The 20,898-nt window shown below is 39.9% G+C and overlaps 1 protein-coding gene across 1 annotated transcript in view; it reads right to left on the bottom strand.

Annotated features, from left to right (window-relative positions):
• ZNF609 (zinc finger protein 609) overlaps positions 1 to 20,898 on the bottom strand; it is a 212,111-nt gene that overhangs the window by 172,510 nt on the left and 18,703 nt on the right. Inside the window, exon 2 of the mRNA XM_029950722.1 lies at positions 11,711 to 12,584. Within this exon, the coding sequence (XP_029806582.1) occupies positions 11,711 to 12,457 (747 nt within the window). The 5' untranslated portion in view covers positions 12,458 to 12,584. The remainder of the gene's footprint in view (positions 1 to 11,710; positions 12,585 to 20,898) is intronic.

The raw sequence follows: 20,898 nt of genomic DNA, 5'->3' as shown, positions 1-20,898 counted from the left end.
CATATGTATAAGCAAAATGAAAAATGCCTTATGGCATATTTTATCTAAAACAGACACTCTACCAGATGTTTAGGAATCTGCATACTGACGGATTTAAGATCTAGTCTAATATGGTGTATATAAATGTGTAGTCACATGGTATGATGACTTCTTCCCCACATTTGCTATTTTTTTCTTTTCCTATTCAGTGGTATATATGTATTTGAAATACTCCAAGACCTAAAAGGATCCATCTAAAGTAGAGATTAATGCAAATTCTGACAGCATAGGTAATACATGTGCTAGTATTAAAAAACACATTTTAAATTTTATTATATGAGAATGTAAGGTTACATAATTATAATTCTGGCCTAAATATGGCATTCCATAAAGTTCTGAACTGAATTTGCAGCATATTCAAGTATGTGTTCATCTCTGATAACTGTAGCACTCTAATTATTCTTCCTCAGGGACCTAAAATCCCATCAGGGAAATACTGTATGCTCAAAAACATTTAATTCTCTTTTGATTTCAAATAAATGTTATGTGTTTATAAGGGGGGAAAAAAAGGAAATAACTTAGATGCAACTTCTACAATTTACGTGAGAAGATGCTCTCTCTTCTTAAAATAGCATGTTTAATATGAATGTGTCCAAAACATGCTTAGGAAGAAGGTCTTTATTGGATAGCTGCATTATTTTGGGGTGCCATGAATATCCAGAAAATTATGGACACCTATGGTCTAATAAGCACAGAAATACATTCATAAGCAGATTAGAAAATAAACTGGAGCACTTGGGTTGGCAAGCATCTGACTCTTAATTTTGGCTCTGGTCATGATCTCATGGGTCGAGATCAAGCCCTGAGTTGGGCTCTGTGATGGGTGTAGAGCCTGCTTGATTCTCTCTCCCTCTGGTCCTCCCCTGTTTACGCTCTCTCTTTCTCAAAGGAAGGGAGGGGGTGAAAAGGAAGAAAGGAGGAAGGAAGGAAAGAAGGAAGGAAATAAACTGCTTTTAGATTAGTAATAAGTTTAGATTATCTAAACCTGTCTTCTGCTTCCTTCTAATTTATATTTTTAAAAATTATCACATTGCTTATATGACAAATGTATCTGATTTTACACAAATTTGCCTTAAAAATTCTGGGATAATTTAAAATTGAATCCATAACCTGATATGGATATATTCCCTTAAAAACTATAACTATCAGAAACTCAGTAATTAGTTTTCCTAATTAAGGAGGTAACAAGAAGTTAGATTCATTCTAACTGTATTCCTAAGTGATTGAATCCAACACAATGATTGAGAAACAAAAAAGGAGAGTTGGAGGAGAATCCTGAGCATGATGAAAAACACTTGAGAATCATATATCTAAAGTGTAGTGCAGAGCTCCATCTGGAAATGGCAAAAAACCAAGGACAACTTCTACAATGAGAGTGGCTTTTAACCAAGAGGTACAATAAAAGCATCTGTTAAAGTTAAAAAGAAATGTACATGGTTCCTAACCCTAAAGATTTTACTGCAGCAGGGTACTTTTACTTTTGAAGAAGCCCTGAAGTGACTCTGACATGCACCTCCAGTTGAGAAGCCTCCACACTAACAGACTCTTCAGCCCAAATGTTAATTTCTCTAACTCACATTACTTTTGCTTGTGTAGACCTCTTTTCAACTATACTCATACTTTTCACTAACCTTTGATTCAACACAGAGTTAAGTACTTTATTTCTGAAGAAATATATCTAATAGGAAATATCAACTGAGTTGAGTGAGCAGGGTACCGATTTACAAAAAACTTTTTATGGAAAGAACCCATTACTAAATAAAAACCAAGGCCAAGAGAAGACATAAAGATGACCAACAGGTACAAAAAAAGAGCTTCAATGTCACTAATCATCAGGAAAATGCAAATCAAAACTACAATAAAGTATGATCTCATACCTGTTAGAATAGCTATTAATAAAAAGGCAGGGTGCCTGGGTGACTCAGTCAGATAAGCATCTGACTTTGGCTCAGGTCATAATCTCATGGTTTGTGAGTTTGAGACCTGCATTGGGCTCTCCGCTGGCAGCACAGAGCCCACTTTGGATCCTCTGCCTCCCTCTGTCGCTCTCTCTCAAGAAAGAAAAATGTTGAAAAACAAACAAACCAACTATGGGGCACCTGTGTGGCTCAGTCAATTCAGCACTGACACTTGATTTCTGCTCAGATCATAATCTCGCAGTTTGTGAGTTTGAGCTCTGCGTCAGTTCACAGTCTCAGCACGGAGTTTGCTTGAGATTCCTTCCCTCCCTTTCTCTCTGCCCCTCCCCTGCTCTCATTCTTTTTCTCTCTCAAAATAAACTTAAAAAATAATAATTAAAAAAAGGGCAAGAAATAACAAGTGTTGGAGTTGTAGAGAACAAGAATACTAATTTGAAAAGATATGTATACCCATGTTCACTGCAGCATTATTTACAATCACCAAGACATGGAAAATAACCTAAATGTCCATCAGTGGAGGATTAGATAAAGAAAATGTGGTGTCTATGTATATAAAATGGAACGTTTTTCATTTATAAAAAAGAGTGAATCCTACCATTTGTAACGACATAGAGGGATCTTGAGGGCATTATGCTAAGTGAAATAAGTCAGAAAAATACAGGGGTGCCTGGGTGGCTCAGTCAGTTGAGTGTCTGACTCTTGATCTCAGCTCAGCTCATGAATTCATGGTTTGTGAGATCAAGTCCCAAGGTGGGCTCTGCAGTGACAGTGCAGAGCCAACATGGGATTCTCTCCCCCCCTCCCCTCTCCTCCACCCTGCTTGTGTGCGTGCGCGCGCTCTCTCTCTCTCTCTCTCTCTCTCTCTCTCTCTCTCTCTCTCTCACTGGGTCTCTCTCAAATCAGTTGAGGAAAAAAAAAGATAAATACTGTATGATTTCACTTATATGTGCAATCTAAACAAAACAAAAAACACTCAAATTCATGGATACAGAGCATAGACTGATGATTGCATGAGGTGAAGGGTGAGGACTGGGTGAAATGGAGCTGAAATGAATAAACCATGGAAATGTAATTAATGTATGGCATGGTGACCATAGTTAGTAATACTGTACTGCAGAGGCACCTGGATGGGTCCGTCAGTTAAGCCTTTAACTTCAGTTCAGGTCATGATCTCATAGTTCATGGGTTTGAGCCCCATGTTGGACTCTGTGCTGACAGCTCAAAGCCTGGAGCGTGCTTTAGATTCTGTCTGTCTGTCTCTCCTCTCTCTCTGCCCCTCCCCCACTCATGCACATGCAGTCTTTCTCTCAAAAATAAGCACACAAAAAATTAAAATAATACTGTATTGCATATGTAAAAGTAGCTAGAAGCATAAATCTTAAAAGTTCTCATTGTAAGAAAAAACTTTCTATAAATATATCTAGTTATGGATGTTATTTGGACTTACTGTGGTGATCATTTTGTAATATATACAAATACTGAATATGTTGTACACCTGAAACTAATAATGTTATGTCAATTATACCTTAAAAAAAAGAACATGAAAAAATTTAATGGCCAGGTCTGGCTCATCTAAACACAATGTAGTATTTGCTACTATGGTTAAAATCCAATAGTCTCAAATTTTAAAATACTCCATTAGTGTATTTTTCAGGCACAAGTTATACTCTCCCAATGGATAACATTTCAAGGTGAAAACTGACCACTACCAAAAATCTAGGAACTGCCTTTTTATTTCCGGCAGCTAGTGGCAAGTACACAAAAAGAAGTATCTTAATCCTCATTCTTCTCCTACTGTTCAGACTACCTGTAGTCCTAATTCCTTTAAAAGGCTGAATTCTGTACTCTTTAAGGATTAAAAGGCAAAAACATTTTTCTTTTTTTTTAATTTTTTAAAAATGTTTATTCATTTCCAAGAAAGAGTCAGGAGTGTAAGCAGGGAAGGGGCAGAGAAGGAGACACAGAATCCAAAGCAGGCTCTGGGCTCTGAGCTGTCAGCACAGGGACTAGAACTCACAGGCCATGAGATCATGACCTGAGCTGGTCAGACACTTAACCGATTGAGCCATCAAGGTGCCCAGACAAAAAACTTCCGAAACGAAAGCAATCATGTTGCATTCATTCTAATCCTTAGAAAAATAGTTCAGAAGGCCTGAGTTTATATTTAAAAACAAAACAAAACAAAACCTGACTTTAATGGGAAACCATGGCAAGAGCCATGGTTCTTCAACCTGAGATCAGCCCTGTACCAAAGGAGTCCAACAAATGCTTCCAAACTAATCAATCAACAATGTAATTCCAAACCTCAATGGCTCCAAATGCTCTGAATTAATCTCTCCTCAAGCCTTCCTGGAAATCAACTCATTCCTTTCTAAAATCTCCAGGGAATTAATTCTTTAATGTCACTAAAGATATCCTCTCATCTTAATTTCACAATGACCTTGCACCTCATACCTAATAACATAATATCAGCAATAGCTAACATTTATTGAGTAGTTACTATACACTAGGCTTTGTGCTAATTGCTTTCAATCTGATCTAATCTTCACAACAAGATCAGTACTATTATTCACGTCTAGATTATAGAGGAGAAAAGAAACTTGGAAAAGTCAAGTATGTTTAAATATCTCTCCTGCTCTCAAAATTTCAAACCCCTAAGTATTCCTTCCAATTTGATCCTCACTATTAAGAGGGGTAGGTGCAAATTTTAAATAGTCAAAGAAAGAGCTAGTGTTAAAACACAAACTGCTGGGCCTCATCCCCAGAGTTTCTGATTTGGGAGATTGGAATGGGTCCTGATATTTGCATTTCTAGCAAGTTCCTGCTGCTGCTGCACAGGGACTACTGCTTTAGAAAGTAAAGGAAGCAACCCTTCTCACCTCAGCTATCACTTTCTCATGTGAAAACACTTCTCTACAGAGTACTTCTAACAAGAGAGACACTTAGGATTAAAAAACCTCTAAGGTCTAAAAGCTAAAACACTTCTTTTTTTCCTCCCCACTTCACAAAGGCTCTAATATCATCAATGACATTAAAGCAGTGAAAATCCAGAAAAAGGAAAATTAAGAACAGAATGATTGTAAATTCTGCTCAAGAGCCTCTTACCATCCACATCTTATGTCTTCAGCCTAAAAGTATTTCCTTTGGGTATAGGGCAAGAGAAACCTCAAAAGAAGGAGGTGGATTGTTTTATAATACTAAAAAATCGAGGACAGCTTCTAAAAATGTAATAGAATTTTGCCCTATAAACAGAAAATCTCTAAATGCTATAAATTCCCTCTGTCTCTTTTTGTCACACTATCCTCTATCTCAAAAGAGCTATTCCTCTTACCCAAGACTAACCCAAAGTCTATCCTTTCTTAGGGACCTTAAACATTGATTATGTCAATGTCATCTAGAATGAATGTCTTCAGGCATAGGATTTTTTTTAAGTGTTTCCTCAGCCAGCCAGAGAAGCTTCTTACTTGGGTGGGTGCTGTCAACCATGACTAAACTGTACCAAGAGAAATATATTTTAAAACATTAATATGGCCTGGCACCTTCCTGATGTTAATCCTTCCAGGCCCATCCCAATCGCACAATTGGGAAATTAACTGAAGAGAAAAGCAATCTTCCCTCTGCTCTCTACTTTCAGATGCTCTTCTTCTACAGCTTTGCCAAGCACAGCCTCACTCTATACATATACACAGAGATAGAACATGCGCGCGCGCACACAAATAACTCTCGGCAGGAACCAAAAATCAAAGCCTAACCCCACGGTTTTGAAGTGAGCAAGTCCAATTTCCTTCTTTGTAGCCTCTGACACATGCTGGCTGGGAGCCGTCTGGATTTTTTTCTGCCTTGTTCCTGCACCAGAAGGCTCTGCACTGCAGGTCAGGGGATGATAAGGAAATGAACAGTGTAATTTCCAAGGCCTCTGAACACGGCCCTGTCAGCAGCTCTGGAGGCGGGTTACTCAAGCATGGCTTGAAGAGTGAAAACCACAGAGAGGAGGGCTCAGACAGCCAGCAGTGGCAGGATCTCAGCTGTGTATGTTACTGCCACCTCCAGCCTGAAAGCCCAAGCCCTGCTGCCTCCCTGGATGAGCTCTGCTGGTAAAAGCTCTTATACCCAAATGGCAAAAATACAAGTTCGCGCCAGGGGAGGAAGATTAAGAACTAGGACTTAGATTTTCCATGCACTCTTGTGTAGAAACAAAAAGCATTTAGTGCTCTTCCAGCATACATGAGATCGCACATGCTGGCAAACCCACAATAACATCTATCCAAAAAATCCAATCCCACATATGGGATATGGCCAGAAAGAAAACTCAATTTATATGAAATAATGAAATTCAACAGGCTACTTCAAGATCTTTTGAAACCAATTTTTGGTCTCCCTCCTCCTTCAACACCCACTATAAATATCAGGGGCCTTAGAACACATTAGCAGCATGAAAATTTCCCAACCTAAGTTTGGAACTTCTGAGCACAGTGCTCAAAATCTTAGCCAATGTGTTTATCTATTTACACTGGGCTTCCTATACAGGTGAATGTTGTTATATGTCAGCCCATTATTGCCTAGGGCATACTGAGACATATTTTAACTTAAATCATGTTTTTCTCTTTTTCTAACATTTATTGAATGCTTCCTATGAATTCGGTATTTCAGTGTTTCCTATTCAATGCTAAGCACTGCTGTTCAAAAGTGTTTTATATGAATTAACTAATCTCCTGACAACCCTATGAACTACTGTTTTTCTCATTTTGCAGAAGAAAAAATGGAGGAAGAACAGTTAAGTAACTTGATCAAGATCTCTGTTAACAAGTGGCAGAGCTGGGATACAAACCAGGTTGTCTGGCTCCAGAATTGATGTGAAATTTAAATTTAGAAAAGGTGGTGTTTTAAGTCAGAAGTGGTGTTCAATACCCATCTTATAAAGAAAATTCACAATGGTTCTCAAATGTTAAAGTATATAGCAATTATCTGGAGAGACCTTACAACTTATTTAGCAGAACTGGGGTAGGGTCTAAGAATCTGCATTTTTGACACTCAGGTGATACAATGCACATGGTTTTAAGGGCCATATATTTAGGAATTCTACTGTCGATGGTAAACTATAAGGTTCAAAGAGCAGGAATCTTCTATTTTATTCACTAGCATATACCCAGCACCAAGCACAACACCTGAAATCTAAAATATACTCAAATTGTCAACTATACTTCAATTAAAATTTTTTAAATAAAAATTTTTTAAATAAGTAAAAATGCATTCAATTAATGTACCAAATGCATAATGGTATCCAACAGTATATCATGTCTTTACAACACAGTTGATATCTACATTTAATTCTGCCTATTAGTGATAGGTCCAAGAAGCACCAGGGTTTTTTTTCTTTACTGCAATTGTAAATCATGAGGGATCTGGCAATACTTCAATGATTACAATGGCAATTTGAATGCAATATTCCAGAACACACACACACACACACACACACAACCAGGCTCAAAGTAGCAGTTTAAAAGTAACATTCCCTCTTTATATATTATAGGATAGGTTCAACACCAGCTTTAAATAGTTCTTTGTTAACATTATTATCATACCAAAGAAACATAAACTCAAGGACCCTTTGTCTACTGAGCCTCTACAACATTAAAATGATAGGAAAAACAATGAAAACAGTTCAAGAGTATCTGGAATTTACATCCAATGTTTCTAAGGTAGTCTTTAGAGTGGGAAAACAATGTAGCCCTCATAACAGTTGAAGACTTTTTACAACCCCCTGAGTAACAATATGCCATAAGAACCTGGTCACCAAAAAACCTGGTTTCTAGACCTGGCTTTGCCACTATCTGTGAGAGCCTAGGCATGTCACATGACCTTCCTGGGCCTAGACTGTTCCATAAAATGAGGAGACTGGACAAGATAATTTCCCTGTGGGCCCTCGTTGAATTACAACACCCAGATGGAAAACAGAGCTACTGAAGAAAAAATAAATTAAGCTCAGGCTTTGTTGCATCTCTGTCCCACATAAATATCAACTTCTTTTTAATTTTTTCCATGAAGGAAAATGCTCGAGGGCATTTGGCTTCAGGAGGAAAGGCTGACTGCTGCGCCTTCAATAGCTGAAATAGAACAGCTAGTTGGAGGAGGAAGGCGTTAGGAGAGAAAGCCTTGGATCAGAAGGAATAAAAGAGACCTGACCTTGGTTGGGCAATGAGAGATTGCAACACGAGAGAACTGAGCTGGAAGGCATAAACTAGGGCAGGAAAACAAAACCAAGGGCAAAGGAAGATGCTCTTAGAACACAGGATATGATAGCAAGCATGATCAGAGGGGGAAAGCGGCAAAGAGCACACTTAATGGTTTTCTTTGTACCCTAACCTAACGGCGGCGGGGGGGGGGGGGGGGGGGGGGAGTTAATACATGCAGCATTCTGAGAGTAACAGAAGCTGAGATCCAAAAAAGGGGAAAGCAGAGTGCGGACTGTTCCTGCCTTGCAAGATCAAAAACAGCAGCCAAAGAGGCCATGGGAGCTTCTGGTTGCAAACCTCTAGATCCCTTAGCCATTAGAGCCTATGGATTACTTCATGATTGGAAAAAGTAAGGAGTCTCACCTTAAATTCCTGGTTTAAGCCCAGACTCTTGTCTGGATTGCTGGACAGACTCAGCACAGATACATCACTGCCTTCTGTGGTTTATAAATTCTTTTTTTCTTGCCTGAGTGGCAATCCAAGCACTAAGCTCTAAGCTTGGAACTTTCAGGCAGGCACCCTTCCTCCTCCCTACCTCCCCCTTCCATCCCTAACTTAACAATTCATCAATCAAACCAAAGGCAAGGGAACAGGCAGGAGCTGAAAGGCTCTTGTTTATTCCTCAACATTCCCTCCCCCAGCTCTTCATCTGGCAGGAAGTATGAGCAGCAGTGTTCAATAACAATTTAGGGCAGCAGCAGTCGCTAAGAGCCATTACTGCGGTCTCTCCTAGAACTCTGGGAAATCTCACAATGAGCCCTGCCAGAGAAAGGTGTGGTGGAGCCAAAGTGGGATCCCATGAAAGGAAATCCACATCCTTGGCTGATAGGAAATTCCCTCAGCCATAGCCTGAAATACCTACCTAGATGAGAAAGAAGGTCCTGAGGCAGATAATTTGAATACTCAAATCTCCCTCATTAGCCAGTAGGACACATGTGACAATTCTATCCTATACAACAAACTCTATTTGTCTTCTGACACCAGTCAAGACACTTCCCAAATTTTATGAATTTTCTTTCTTCATGATAATTCCCAGCTCAGAGTATATAATTCCTAGATTATATCAAAACATGTTTTGCTGTTTTAGTTCTGTCGGTTGTCCCCACATAGAAGAAACATTCCAAAACAGTGAAGCCATAAGCAAGTCCATTATCTCAGAGAGGAAATCTTAAAGTTTTCCAACACTCAGCTTACAAGCTATAGTAGTAGTCATCAAACACTGAGCCCCTACTACGCCCTAGAGCCTGGAGTCCTTGTTTCTCAAAAGCTTTTCTGCTTTAAGACTCCTAACCTTCTTTCCCCTTGAGTCTTTCCCTCCTCCCAATCCAGAAATACACTCTGCACAGTGTTTTCATCTCCTAGCAACTTGCAAACATTTATTTAAATAATTATTTCATTGATCAAAAGGCTTTGGAAAGGCACCCCCAGAACCAAACTGTTCAGAAGGGCTGAGGGAACAGGGAAAGTAATTGAGAAACCAGGTTTTGGCCTGCAGTAACATCAAACTACACAGCAACTTTCTGCTTCTAAAAGTACTTCCCAGTAATTTTATCTTTCTTCCAAAAGCTAAAGTACAGTCTCTCGCCCTTTTCTCTCATTCCATTGCCCCATTTTCAGTCTCCTTGGGAGACAAGGCTTATAGAACAGTTATGTTAGTAAGGGGCAAACCTCTCTGGCAACAAGGTGTTTTCTTAGCTGAATATACTTCATCTTTCAGCCCAATTATAATCTGAAGGGCAGCCACCCAACTGGTCCCTGGACCTGTAAGAGAAAATAAGTTCCATTTGCTACTCTATTGATAGAGACTAACATGGACATTTAGACTTAAAACCAACATGAAGCTCAGCATCATTAATCCTTTAGCCTGCAGATGACTACTGGGCCTACATGATTGTGACATGAGTCACGAGTTTTAAAACAAAAGGAAAATGAAGACCATTCTCAGAAGTGGCCACTTTTCAGCACGGCAAGAACAATGCTTATGAACATGGATATATGGCAAGTTTATTGCAGCCAGATGTAGGGAACAGTCTAATAGGCCTGGAACAGAAGCAAAAACTCCTGGTACTCCTAGGCCTCTTTAAAATGGTATTATCCATCTGCACCCCAGAGAAAATGATAAATCACAGCCAGCACAGGATGAGCCATGCCAGTAGCCAGCTGGAACTTGACGCTGCTGAGGTGGACTATAGCATCTGTCACCTAAAAACAGGCAGCTTCTCTGGCAGCTGCCTCTGGTGAAATGGAATGAACCATTGTGTTATTAGTGGAAGAAAATTCATAGCCCTGTTACTAAGGAAGCCCAGATGTTGCTAAGAGCTACAGATGTGCCAGAGGCAAAGACCAAAATACCTACAGCAAAGAAAGCAAAAGCTACCACTGGAATCCAGGCACTGAAAGGACACCACCACACAAGCATACACATCCAGCCTCTATTTATTAACACTTACATATGGAAATAGGTATTCCCTGTTGCAGCTGATGTAATTACAGAGAAACCAATTTATACTGCATCTGCTGGGATCAGCTGAAAGCACAGGGCGAACAAACACAGGGCAGAAAAATCAAGAGCCAGTGAAGAGCTCATCATCAAGCCAGGCGCTTTGCAGGAAATTGTAAGCTGCTGAAGTTTAAGGCAGCCTGAGCTGACCCTAGACTCACACCTATTTTGCTCCAGCCCTGCAAGCTCTATTTTCTGAGATATGAATTAAAATCATCTTCCCAGAGGAGGAGAGCCCCTCCTGGGGCTGCAAGCACCTGTCCTTCCAACTCAAGCAGAAGGTACGGTATCATTACACTGTTTGGCAGCTATTAAACCACCTGGACACTTTGATTACCAATAGTTGAGGGAGATTCTTGGCCAAGAACTATACCTTTAGTGGCCAAAGAATCTGTCAAGGCCAAACATGCATAGCCACAGCACTAACTCATAAAGCCTGATTAAGTACCTCTTAGTACAGTCAGTACCTCCTGCTCCCTTATTTACCTTCCCCTTTGCTCTTTGGTAGCCACCAATAGAACCAACGTAGATATCATGCCATGAAACTTATTTAACCTTTTCTCTTCCAGAAACCCAGCAGCACCATCTACCCCATTAAGAACAGCTCTCCATTGAAAGCCTAGCAGCAACTTAGGAAGTTTATCAGTGATTCTAAAGATGAAATACCAGTCAAGCAGGGAACCACATAAAGGCTGATACCCGTCTCCAGCAACAAGTGTCTGAGGCTGGTGGCACAAGGACAAGGTGGGAGTTTCTCAACTTGACTTACAGAGAAGTCATACCAAGTAGCTGCCCCCAGCAATAGATATTCTCCAAAATGCCCAGGCCCGCCATTAATGAATCTGTAGAGAATCCCCTAATTTGGAACAAAACCACATTATCATTACCAGCTGCTCTGACCTTGTAATTGGTCATCACCCACAAACTAATGAGCCTCCCACAGAGTGCACAAAGCATTTGGTGGTTAGTCCAGGGCAGTTCTGACTGGCAGTAGGCAGCCAGATCTGGCCACCTCTTACCTTTTCAGACTTGACTTTCTTTAGCGGGCGACACTCATTCTCCCCTTCCTCTGGCTCCGGTTTAGCTCCCAAAGGATTGAGCGCTGCCCCAGGCTCAATAGCTATACTCCCAAGTGGCTCCACAGCTCCTGTATCCACCCCTGCACTTCCATCATACTGACCACCCCGTCCTCCCAAGGGAACTGGCTGGAGGACCCCAGGATCCTTTTCTGAACAAGTCCCCACTCCTTCGCTTCTCTCCTTCTTGCTCTTAGATGAGCTGTTCTCCTTCTCCTTTTTGGAGCCGGCTACACTGCGGGATGCCTTAGCCGCCTTCTCTGAGCCCTTGGGAGCAATAGCAGCAACCAGGCTTCCTGCATTGGCACCATCTCCTGAGCGTCCCTGCACCTCTTTCTTGCTAGCTGCACCCTCACTTGGAGTGAACAGGGAAGTCCCTGGAGTGGGTTTGCTAGTGTCTTTGCCACTCTTATTCCTTTTGGATTTTGATTTGCCTTCCTTCCCTTGAGGACCTGGCACTGGGGTCACAAACTTGATGTTGTCTGGCAGTGTGGCCACAGCATTGGGAGCCGGTATCCCCACCTCCTTTGAGCCTGACATTTCCAGTTTCTGCTGGTCCTTTTCCAGATCGGCGTCCAGGTCAATGATGAGATTCCCTACTCCAATGTCCCATTCATCCCCACTGTCGTATGTCTCAACCGGGTTTGCATCCACTCCTTTCCCTCCGGAGGCTCCACTGCTCAAGGACATCTTAGAGTCAACGTCCCACCTCAAGATTCAAGGCTCTTCCTTGCCCCCAGCTTTCCTATTTTCAGCTTCAGCTATGTTCTCAGACCTGCCACATTGGTCAGTACATGCCCAGTGGACAACATCATTGCTGGAAAAAGAAAATTTAAAGAGCTGTTAAAGGAAACAATACAGGCAAGGAGACAGCCTGAAATAAACTCCCACACAAAACAGACTGTTCCTAGGGGGCTATCACATCACAATGGACAAAACAAACAGGTTCAACTGTATTTCTAACTAAGTCACATTGGACCAGGGGAAAAGTTAATTCCCGCTCCATCTCCCCAGGGGAGAGTACAATATTTCAATTGCCCGGAGATTCCGTGTTAAGTCTTAACTAGGAATCCTCTAGAGTTAGTTTCCCATTCCCAAGAGACTTATTTCTACCACCACTGCCAACTGGCAATCCTCCCTCAATCAATATAGGCCCTGGCACATAACAGATTCAAGCTCTAGCACAACTTTACTCACACCCCCTCTTTGCTTCTTCTTGAATTATCAGAGATTCAGAACATGGACTTGCAAAGGCTGAATAAGCCCTCTATTAACAGGACCTGTCCTTACTAAAAATAATATGGATTCCTTGTCATTTGACTATTTGGGGGGGAAAAACTCTTATTATGGTTAAGAGTGAAAGAAAAAAGCAAGCAGAATTAGGAAAAATACATTAAAGGAAAAATATTGCAACTAGAGGTGACAATCCTCAGAAAGAGGACTCAATCAATCAGCTTAATTTCAGTTAAATAACCCTTATTCAACTCCAAATAGGATAATTCAGTGTGGCCTCTCCCACTTCTCACTAAAATATATATGAAGACACACATGCATACACACATAAATGAAAAAATTTTACCCTGAACACTACTAAAACCCCTAACAGCAGAATGTGAAATAACTCTTCACATTTTTATGTAAGATTGGTGGAACTGTATTGATAAATACCAAAGCCTCACCACATGAAACAGAGATTGGCTAAAAAAAAACGGGGGGGTGGGGGTGGGGGTAAGAGAAGTCAATTTATAACTCTTCACTCTCCTGACTAATGAGACCTGGAAAGTGTATCATCGAGAAAACCTAGAAGCCAGCAGATACCATCCAAGTATTACTTTATGACAAAGCAAAAGAGTTCTGTTCTTGAAGGCAAATCAGAATCCAATGGTTATCTTTCTATGTCCACTTAGAAAAGAACGCTAAGAAATCAAAGAGCAAACCAGTGGTGGCACAATGAATCCTACAAGGTAAATGCTACAGATAGGACAGAGACAAGACAAATGATACTTTTTCACCTACTCTCTCAAGACAGTATCAAAGAACCAGGGTGCAGTTACAAAAGACATCATCCCAGGAAAGTAGAACTATACCAAGTAAATGCTTCCTAGTAACTCAGGTTTAAAAGAGAAAGGTATGCACATTAATCTGTCGTTTAGCTGCAGATCTGAGAAGAAAACACATCCTTTACCCAAGTAGAGAGAGCGAGCTTAGTATCAACAGGAACAACCATTGCTGGCATCAACTCTACAAAGATCTTACTTCATAAAAGGAAGACCAAAATGGGGGAGGGGGGAGGCCAGGTGGAACAGGGGAGAGCATGATGTAGGAACTATGAAAACATGACAAGGTAATGGAAACAAGGTAAAGGAAACATAATACCTGAAGAATCAGAAAAATGGTATCTCTGAAAATGACTAGAATTCTAAAGAAACTTTTTAAATATTTGGAATTCTCAATACTATCTAAGAAATCTTGGCCTCCAATAAATACTAGTGTAGCACCTCTTTGTTCATTCATTCAAAAAAACTTGTATCTATTACCTACTCTGTGCTAGGCTTTAAACTAGGTACTGGGAATACAGCAGTGAATAAGTGAATAATGCAATGGAACATGGTACTGAAAATAATCCTCTTATGAGGGGCAGCAAGGATTTCTAGAAAAGGAAATGCCAACTGAACCTGCACTATAGTGGATTATTAAAACATAGTTCTTCCTAGCATCATACTTTATTACCTCTGCAATCTTTGCACTTGTGGCTAGGCTTAGAGCAGAACACATTCACATTTACTTAAGCCTTACCCACTTTCATCCAGAGCTCTACTATTATCAATCTGTAATTTAACCATTAAAACAATCCCATGTTTGTTTAACCTTGGAAAACAAAACTTTCAAAAGGATTTCCTTTAAAAAAAAAAACAAACAACCTTCTTCTAGAAAACAGGACTGTGATGAAAAAGAGACTCTAGGGAAAAGAATATAAAGTACATAAAAATGATAGTGCTCAGAGAGCTTATGACAGTTCTCATTTTACTATACTGGCTGAGCTATCACATAGAGCAGGATAAATGAAGTATATCAGTAAGAAAGAGATAGCAGTAAGAAGAAAACAGGAAGAAATAAAAGGATATGAACTTAGACAAAAGGATATGACATTTTTAAAAAAGAAAGATGCAAAAACCAAAAAATGCATACAGAAATCAAAAAAGCACAGAACTGAAACTGGGAAATGATTCAGTAAACTATAAGACAACTTGAGATATTTTTCTAGAACACAAAGGAAAAGGCAGCAAAAATAAAATTGAGAGATCTACTATTTAATAACACTGAAAAGAAAACTGAGATTACAACAAATGGGAGGAAAGCAACCCATTAAGACATAATAAATGAATACTGTCTTTAGCTGAAAAATATCCTGCATGCAGATTGAAAAGGTTTATTACTTTCTCAGCAAAATCAATTAAGAAAGCCAAACTTGCACACATTCTGGCCAAATTCTCCGATTATAAAGGACAAAAATTGGGCCAAACTCAGACTGCTCTGCAATATTAAATGTTAACAAAAGAATGAAAAATCTACACAATTTTGAAGAAAAAAGATTGTTGGTCAAGTCTTACACAGAGTCAAGTTGTTTGTCTTGTATAAATATAATAGATTTTCAGTTATGTAAGAACACATGTATATATGTATCTATCTTGTTAAAAAAAAATCTGAAGCCCTAATGTCAGTTCAGTAGCATAAATGTGAATAATTCCTGGAAACACAAATAACAATTGAATTTTGTAATCTGAAGAGTAAACTTGATAATAAAGATACTAAATATTATTCCTGAAAAATATCTGAGGTAAAATCAATGCCTATAATAATGCAGAACCTAAAGTTCAGCCTTAACACTAATAAGAAAAGACACTTCTTCAAATTCCTCTTGCCCCAATTCTGTATGTCCTAGCAAACTATTTTGTTTTTTCTAGTAAGCAAGATATATTCCAATTACTTTTTTTTTTTAGTGTGCTTCTTCTCAAACAGGAGCTGGAGATGAAAATTTGAACATCTAGTGGTCTGTGCTCATTTCCAGGTTCTACATTTTAAGTGATATTCATTAAATAGAAAGGTGTCCAGAAGAGTATACTGAAAGACCAAGAAACCATATTTTTTGTAAGAGCAAAGGTCTTAGAAATTGGTATTCCTTAGTCTAGAAAGGAGAAAACTGGAGGGAGACAAGTTGGTGAGTTTCAAACATACGACGATTGCAATGTGGAAGAGAGAAACTTAGCCTCCGATGCTGACAGTACAAACAGGACCAGTGAGGAGAAGTTACAGAATGACAGGTGTTTAACTAAGGAAGAAATTCAATAACGTGAGATTTCCAACACTGGCCCACAATGCTTAATGAAGCCAGATCTTTATCGCTGAAAGTACTGAGCAGAAAAGGTGTAATCATCTGTCAACCAAATTACATAAAGAATTCCTCTATGTGTAGTAGAAGGTAGTCTGGAGCCTTTTTCAAATCTACAGTTCTATTAATATATCTATCAAAAAGTGCTTTCCCTACCAGAAAATTGCCCAGAATTTCTGAATGACCAGGATGCAAATAAAACACATCCTGAGAACTGATTTTAGTAGTTCTGATGTTTTTTAGAGAGCCACTGTCCTATTTTTGAGAGTGTTAAGGATTTTCGTAAGTACTACTTTTACCCAGGTGACTTTTCCATAAATCCACTTTTCCAAACCCAGCAGGCTTCAGAGTAACTTTGGTGGTACATTTCCAAAGATACACTGTAAAATTGCCAAGGATTCTTTAATCAGCCTGGCTGCAACAGCCAAACCACTTCCCATCTGCTCCCTACAGCATCCCTGGCTTTAGACTGCTAATAATCAATTCTCTGACAGGTCATTGCATAGATGTTTAACCCCAGGAATAGGGCAGCTAACATGCCTGTTGGAAATGAAAAGCACTGACCTCTTGCTTCCATGCCAGAGAAAGTGCAGAATCAGGAGAACCAATACCTTACGAGACCACAAGGCACTTTCAACTTGAAAGAGCTTCTACACATATTTTCCTCTCTCTCTTCTCCTTCTGCCTACTTGTATTCCACTTCTTTATTTAGGACCACAATTCACCAGACTCTGGAATTGTCATTTATTCTTTGTTCCAGCACCTGATTGCCAACAACTCCTCTATGTGCGAATATAGCTAACAGACCAAGATAGGCAGGACAATCACTCCCCATATCCTGTACCTATAACAGAAATTCAAATCCCAGTTTCCTCTCTGGAACCCCGTTCCATCTCTCAGACTCCCAGCCCAAAAACTGGTTTGTAATCATGTATTTTGGGTCATTGATTACTTTTTATTTATTTATTTTTGAAGGAGAGACAGAGAGAACACACAATGAGAGTAAGACACAGAATCCAAAGCAGGTTCTGTGCTGTCAGCACAAAGCCCAACGTGGGGCTCAAACCCACTAACAGTGAGATAATGACCTGAGCTAAAGTTGGACACTCAACCGACTAAGGAATCCAAGGCCCCCCATTAATTACTTTTTAAAAGCATATGCATAGATCACACCACTCTCCTACCTCAGGAATGAACAAGGCCTCTCTTCAAGATGGCTAAGAATGAGTCTTCATGTGAAATCTCTGTCCCTACCCAGAGGAAAAAGGCAGCAGGTAACCCTAATGATGTTCAAACATAATAAGGACAATATTTCTTTCCACACACAGAGAGCTCTGTATCCACCCTAGAGGACTATACAAAGACAGCATCTCTTTAATTGCCAACTACTCACAGATAATCTGGTCTAAGTAGCAAATCGTCCAATGATGTTCTGTAAATTTATCTGTCCTCCCCTCTTCTTATGAGTTTTAGATCAATCTTCTTACAGGCTTTGACCTGAGTGACAGTTGTAGATGAGTGTATATAATCTGCTTGGGACCACAGAGGTCATACACATTTAAATGTAAGGGTGATCTATCTGACTAGGTAGTTTCCTCCAAAAGCTGTATGAACAAAGGAAAAAATAAAATGCTATACTCAATTTTAAGAAGATAGCATGATGTAAAAAAAAGGACTCTGAACTTAGAATCAAGGTATCATTTCTGAGGCATGTGACTCAGTCAGAAGAGAATACAACTCTTGATCTCCAGATTGTGAGTTAGAGCCCCAGGTTGGGTGTAGAGATTACTAAAAAATAAACTTAAAAAAAGAGAGATGTGATTTCTGGACTCAAATTTCCAATGTTCCTAGCCAAGCTGCTTCATTAAATATTAATTTTTCCATTTATAAAATGGAGGGAGCTTCCATGATGGTTCTAAGCATATTATGAGCATACAAATTTGAAAAACAAAAGACAACTCAAAAATATAAAATGACTCACCTATTTTTTTAGAAGAATTTTTTAAAGATAGTGTGTGCATGTGCACATGTGCCGCGCACGTGCACGCGCGCGCACGCACACACACGCGCACACACACACACACACACACACACACACACACACACACAGGGAAAGGGCACAAAGAGGCAGAGAGAATCCCAAGCAGGCTCCACACTGTCAGTGCAGGGCTCTAACCCACGAACCTCAAGATCATGAACTGAGCTGAAATGAAGTCAGATGCTCAAATGACTGAGGCACCCAGGTGCCCCCACCCACATAGTCTTATTGTTCTAGTGTCTGATCTTAAAGAGGACTATTTCACAATTATAACTTGATACCAAGTGTCAAGTATTTTACAAATTAAATTGTAGGTAGCACTGATCTCTACCTACGTTATATGAAAGAAAATAGCAATCCTTTTTTCTTCCATGAACTCAGAAGTCCCAATTTTCTTTATAGGATACTACCTTCAGGTGTGATTCAAAACCCTGCACTATAGTGACAGAGAGACTCACTCTATCTTCCTTTAAAAATCCCTCCAGGCCAAGGTGCCCATCTCAAAGCTCAGTTTTAACATCCGGACGATCTCTTTTATAACCTGTTCCAATCCATTAGGTTGCTGACCCCACTGATAGGACAGGACTTCAAATCAAAATTGTGTGAGATTCATGGGTTTGATGCCCCAGGGAAGGGTCAATAAACCAATGGGATACAAAAATGCTGCTCAAAGAAAACAATATTATAACATCTTCCCTGAATTCCAGATGCTCCCCTGAAATCACTTCGTGCTTAGCCAGCCTCACGTGAGGCTAAGACAACATGTAAACCATCCTCAGTGACTCTGAGCTTACCCAGCTGGAAGAACAGGCATCTCCCTCTCCACCTGCCACACTTCATAGGAGCTCACTAATCAACTGAATTTCCACCTAGGGCTCTAACAAGAAACAATCAACTTTCCTTTGGGTCTCTCCCTTAATTTATTACATTAATTACTGTAACAAAGGAACTGTGTCATCTCCTCAAGTACCATAGCTCTCAGATTGTATCTCCAATGGGGGATCAGATAAAGAACAGACTAACAGTGCCAACTTGAGAAGACAGATCGAATTCAACAGGGCTCATCTGACCATGTGTCACCTAAGGACAGAAGAGTAAAAAGTATAGCGTCTCAGTCACTGAATGTTTTTATGCTGCATCGCATGAATAGTTTTATGGTCCTCACAGGCTGCTATTGTCAGACAAAGATTATGAGGCTTGACCTGTTTCATCTTACATAAGCAAATGACACTTCCACCAGGACATAGCTATTCAATAGGGCTCAGGCTTAGAGCCTTGGTGTTTGTTGAAACTGCTCTGTGTGAGCATAAATCTCACAATAGGCTAAACTGCATACTGAATATGTAAATAATTCAGTCTCAACACTACAAGGATTCATTTAGTGGAACCAGTCCACAGAGAAAACTCTTACCAAGACCTATGTGTAAGTAGGCCAAGAAGCAGAAGGCAAAGATCATCTAAAAAATAAAACCCCATCATTCCCCTAAAAATTAGAGGACTATACAGCCTTCATAATTTAGTTCTGATCCCCAGAAGTAAACTCCCTGTGCTAAAGAGAAAGAGGTGGTCAAATTCTAAGGAAAAAAGTGAATAGTGGAGATCACTAGGAATCAGATCTAAGAAATCGGCCCTCCACACAGAATTGCTGTGTGAAAACTTTTCTGTATCCCAATCATCTCATCTCTAAAACAAATGATAATATGGGACAAGCTCATAGGCAAGAGGGAAAGGAAATAACCCCAGTATTTTCCAGGAAATACCTTCATTTCTTATAGATCTCACCAACTTCATTTCTTATTGACCTCACCTACCTTCCTAAATCTTAAACAAGAACTACTATGCTATACTAACTCTAAAGAGTAAAGAAAACCTATCAACAGGTAACATCTACACTGTTAGCCATTAAAAAAAAAAGAGGCGGAATCCACATGCACACCCTTAAGGCTATCTAAGCCAGGTTTGTTCTACTTCTCCAACCCAATTTCAGTCACACACTGTCCTCTGTACCATATTCTCACCTTAGTGCCTTATGGCTTTTACCTGAAAGGCATTCCCTGTGTACATCCTACCTCCCAACGTGTGTGATGATTTGATTAATAGTTGTTTTATCTACTAGACTGCAAGCAGCCTGGGCTGTCTCTTTTGCTCACCATTGTATCCTATTAACAGCATTTGGTTCACAGTTGGCCCTCAATAAATACTGTGGTCAATAAATGAGGGAATGAACACTGCTTTCTCCTCAAGAGGTAAGGTGCCCGGCTGCCATTTCTCCTCTCTGTTCTTCAGTTTCATTTGCCGCTAGTTATAAAATGTCTCAATTATCTGAGAGTTTTCAAATTTTCTTGTACAGAGTATGGATTCCTCTCTCTAGGATAAAGGATGTAGGTTCATTAAGAGTCCATTAAGGGGGCACCCTGGGTGGCTCAGTCAGTTGAGCGTCCGGCTTCGGCTCAGGTCATGATCTCACAGTTCGTGTGTTCAAGCCCCACCGGGCTCTGTGCTGACAGCTCAGAGCCTGGAGCCTGCTTCAGATTCTGTATCTCCCTCTCTCTCTGACCGTCCCCTGCTCGTGCTGTCTCTCTCTGTCTCTCAAAAATAAAAAACATTAAAAAAAAAAAAAAAGAGTCCATTAAGGTCCATGAAGAGTTATCAACAGCCAAACTATTAAAAGAGCCCAAGTATCCAGCAACTGATGAATGGATA

Source organism: Suricata suricatta, chromosome 9, assembly GCF_006229205.1.
Source record: "Suricata suricatta isolate VVHF042 chromosome 9, meerkat_22Aug2017_6uvM2_HiC, whole genome shotgun sequence".
NCBI classification, from domain to species: domain Eukaryota; kingdom Metazoa; phylum Chordata; class Mammalia; order Carnivora; family Herpestidae; genus Suricata; species Suricata suricatta.
Note: the sequence above shows the minus strand (reverse complement) of the source record. Positions and strands in the feature narration are given on the sequence as shown.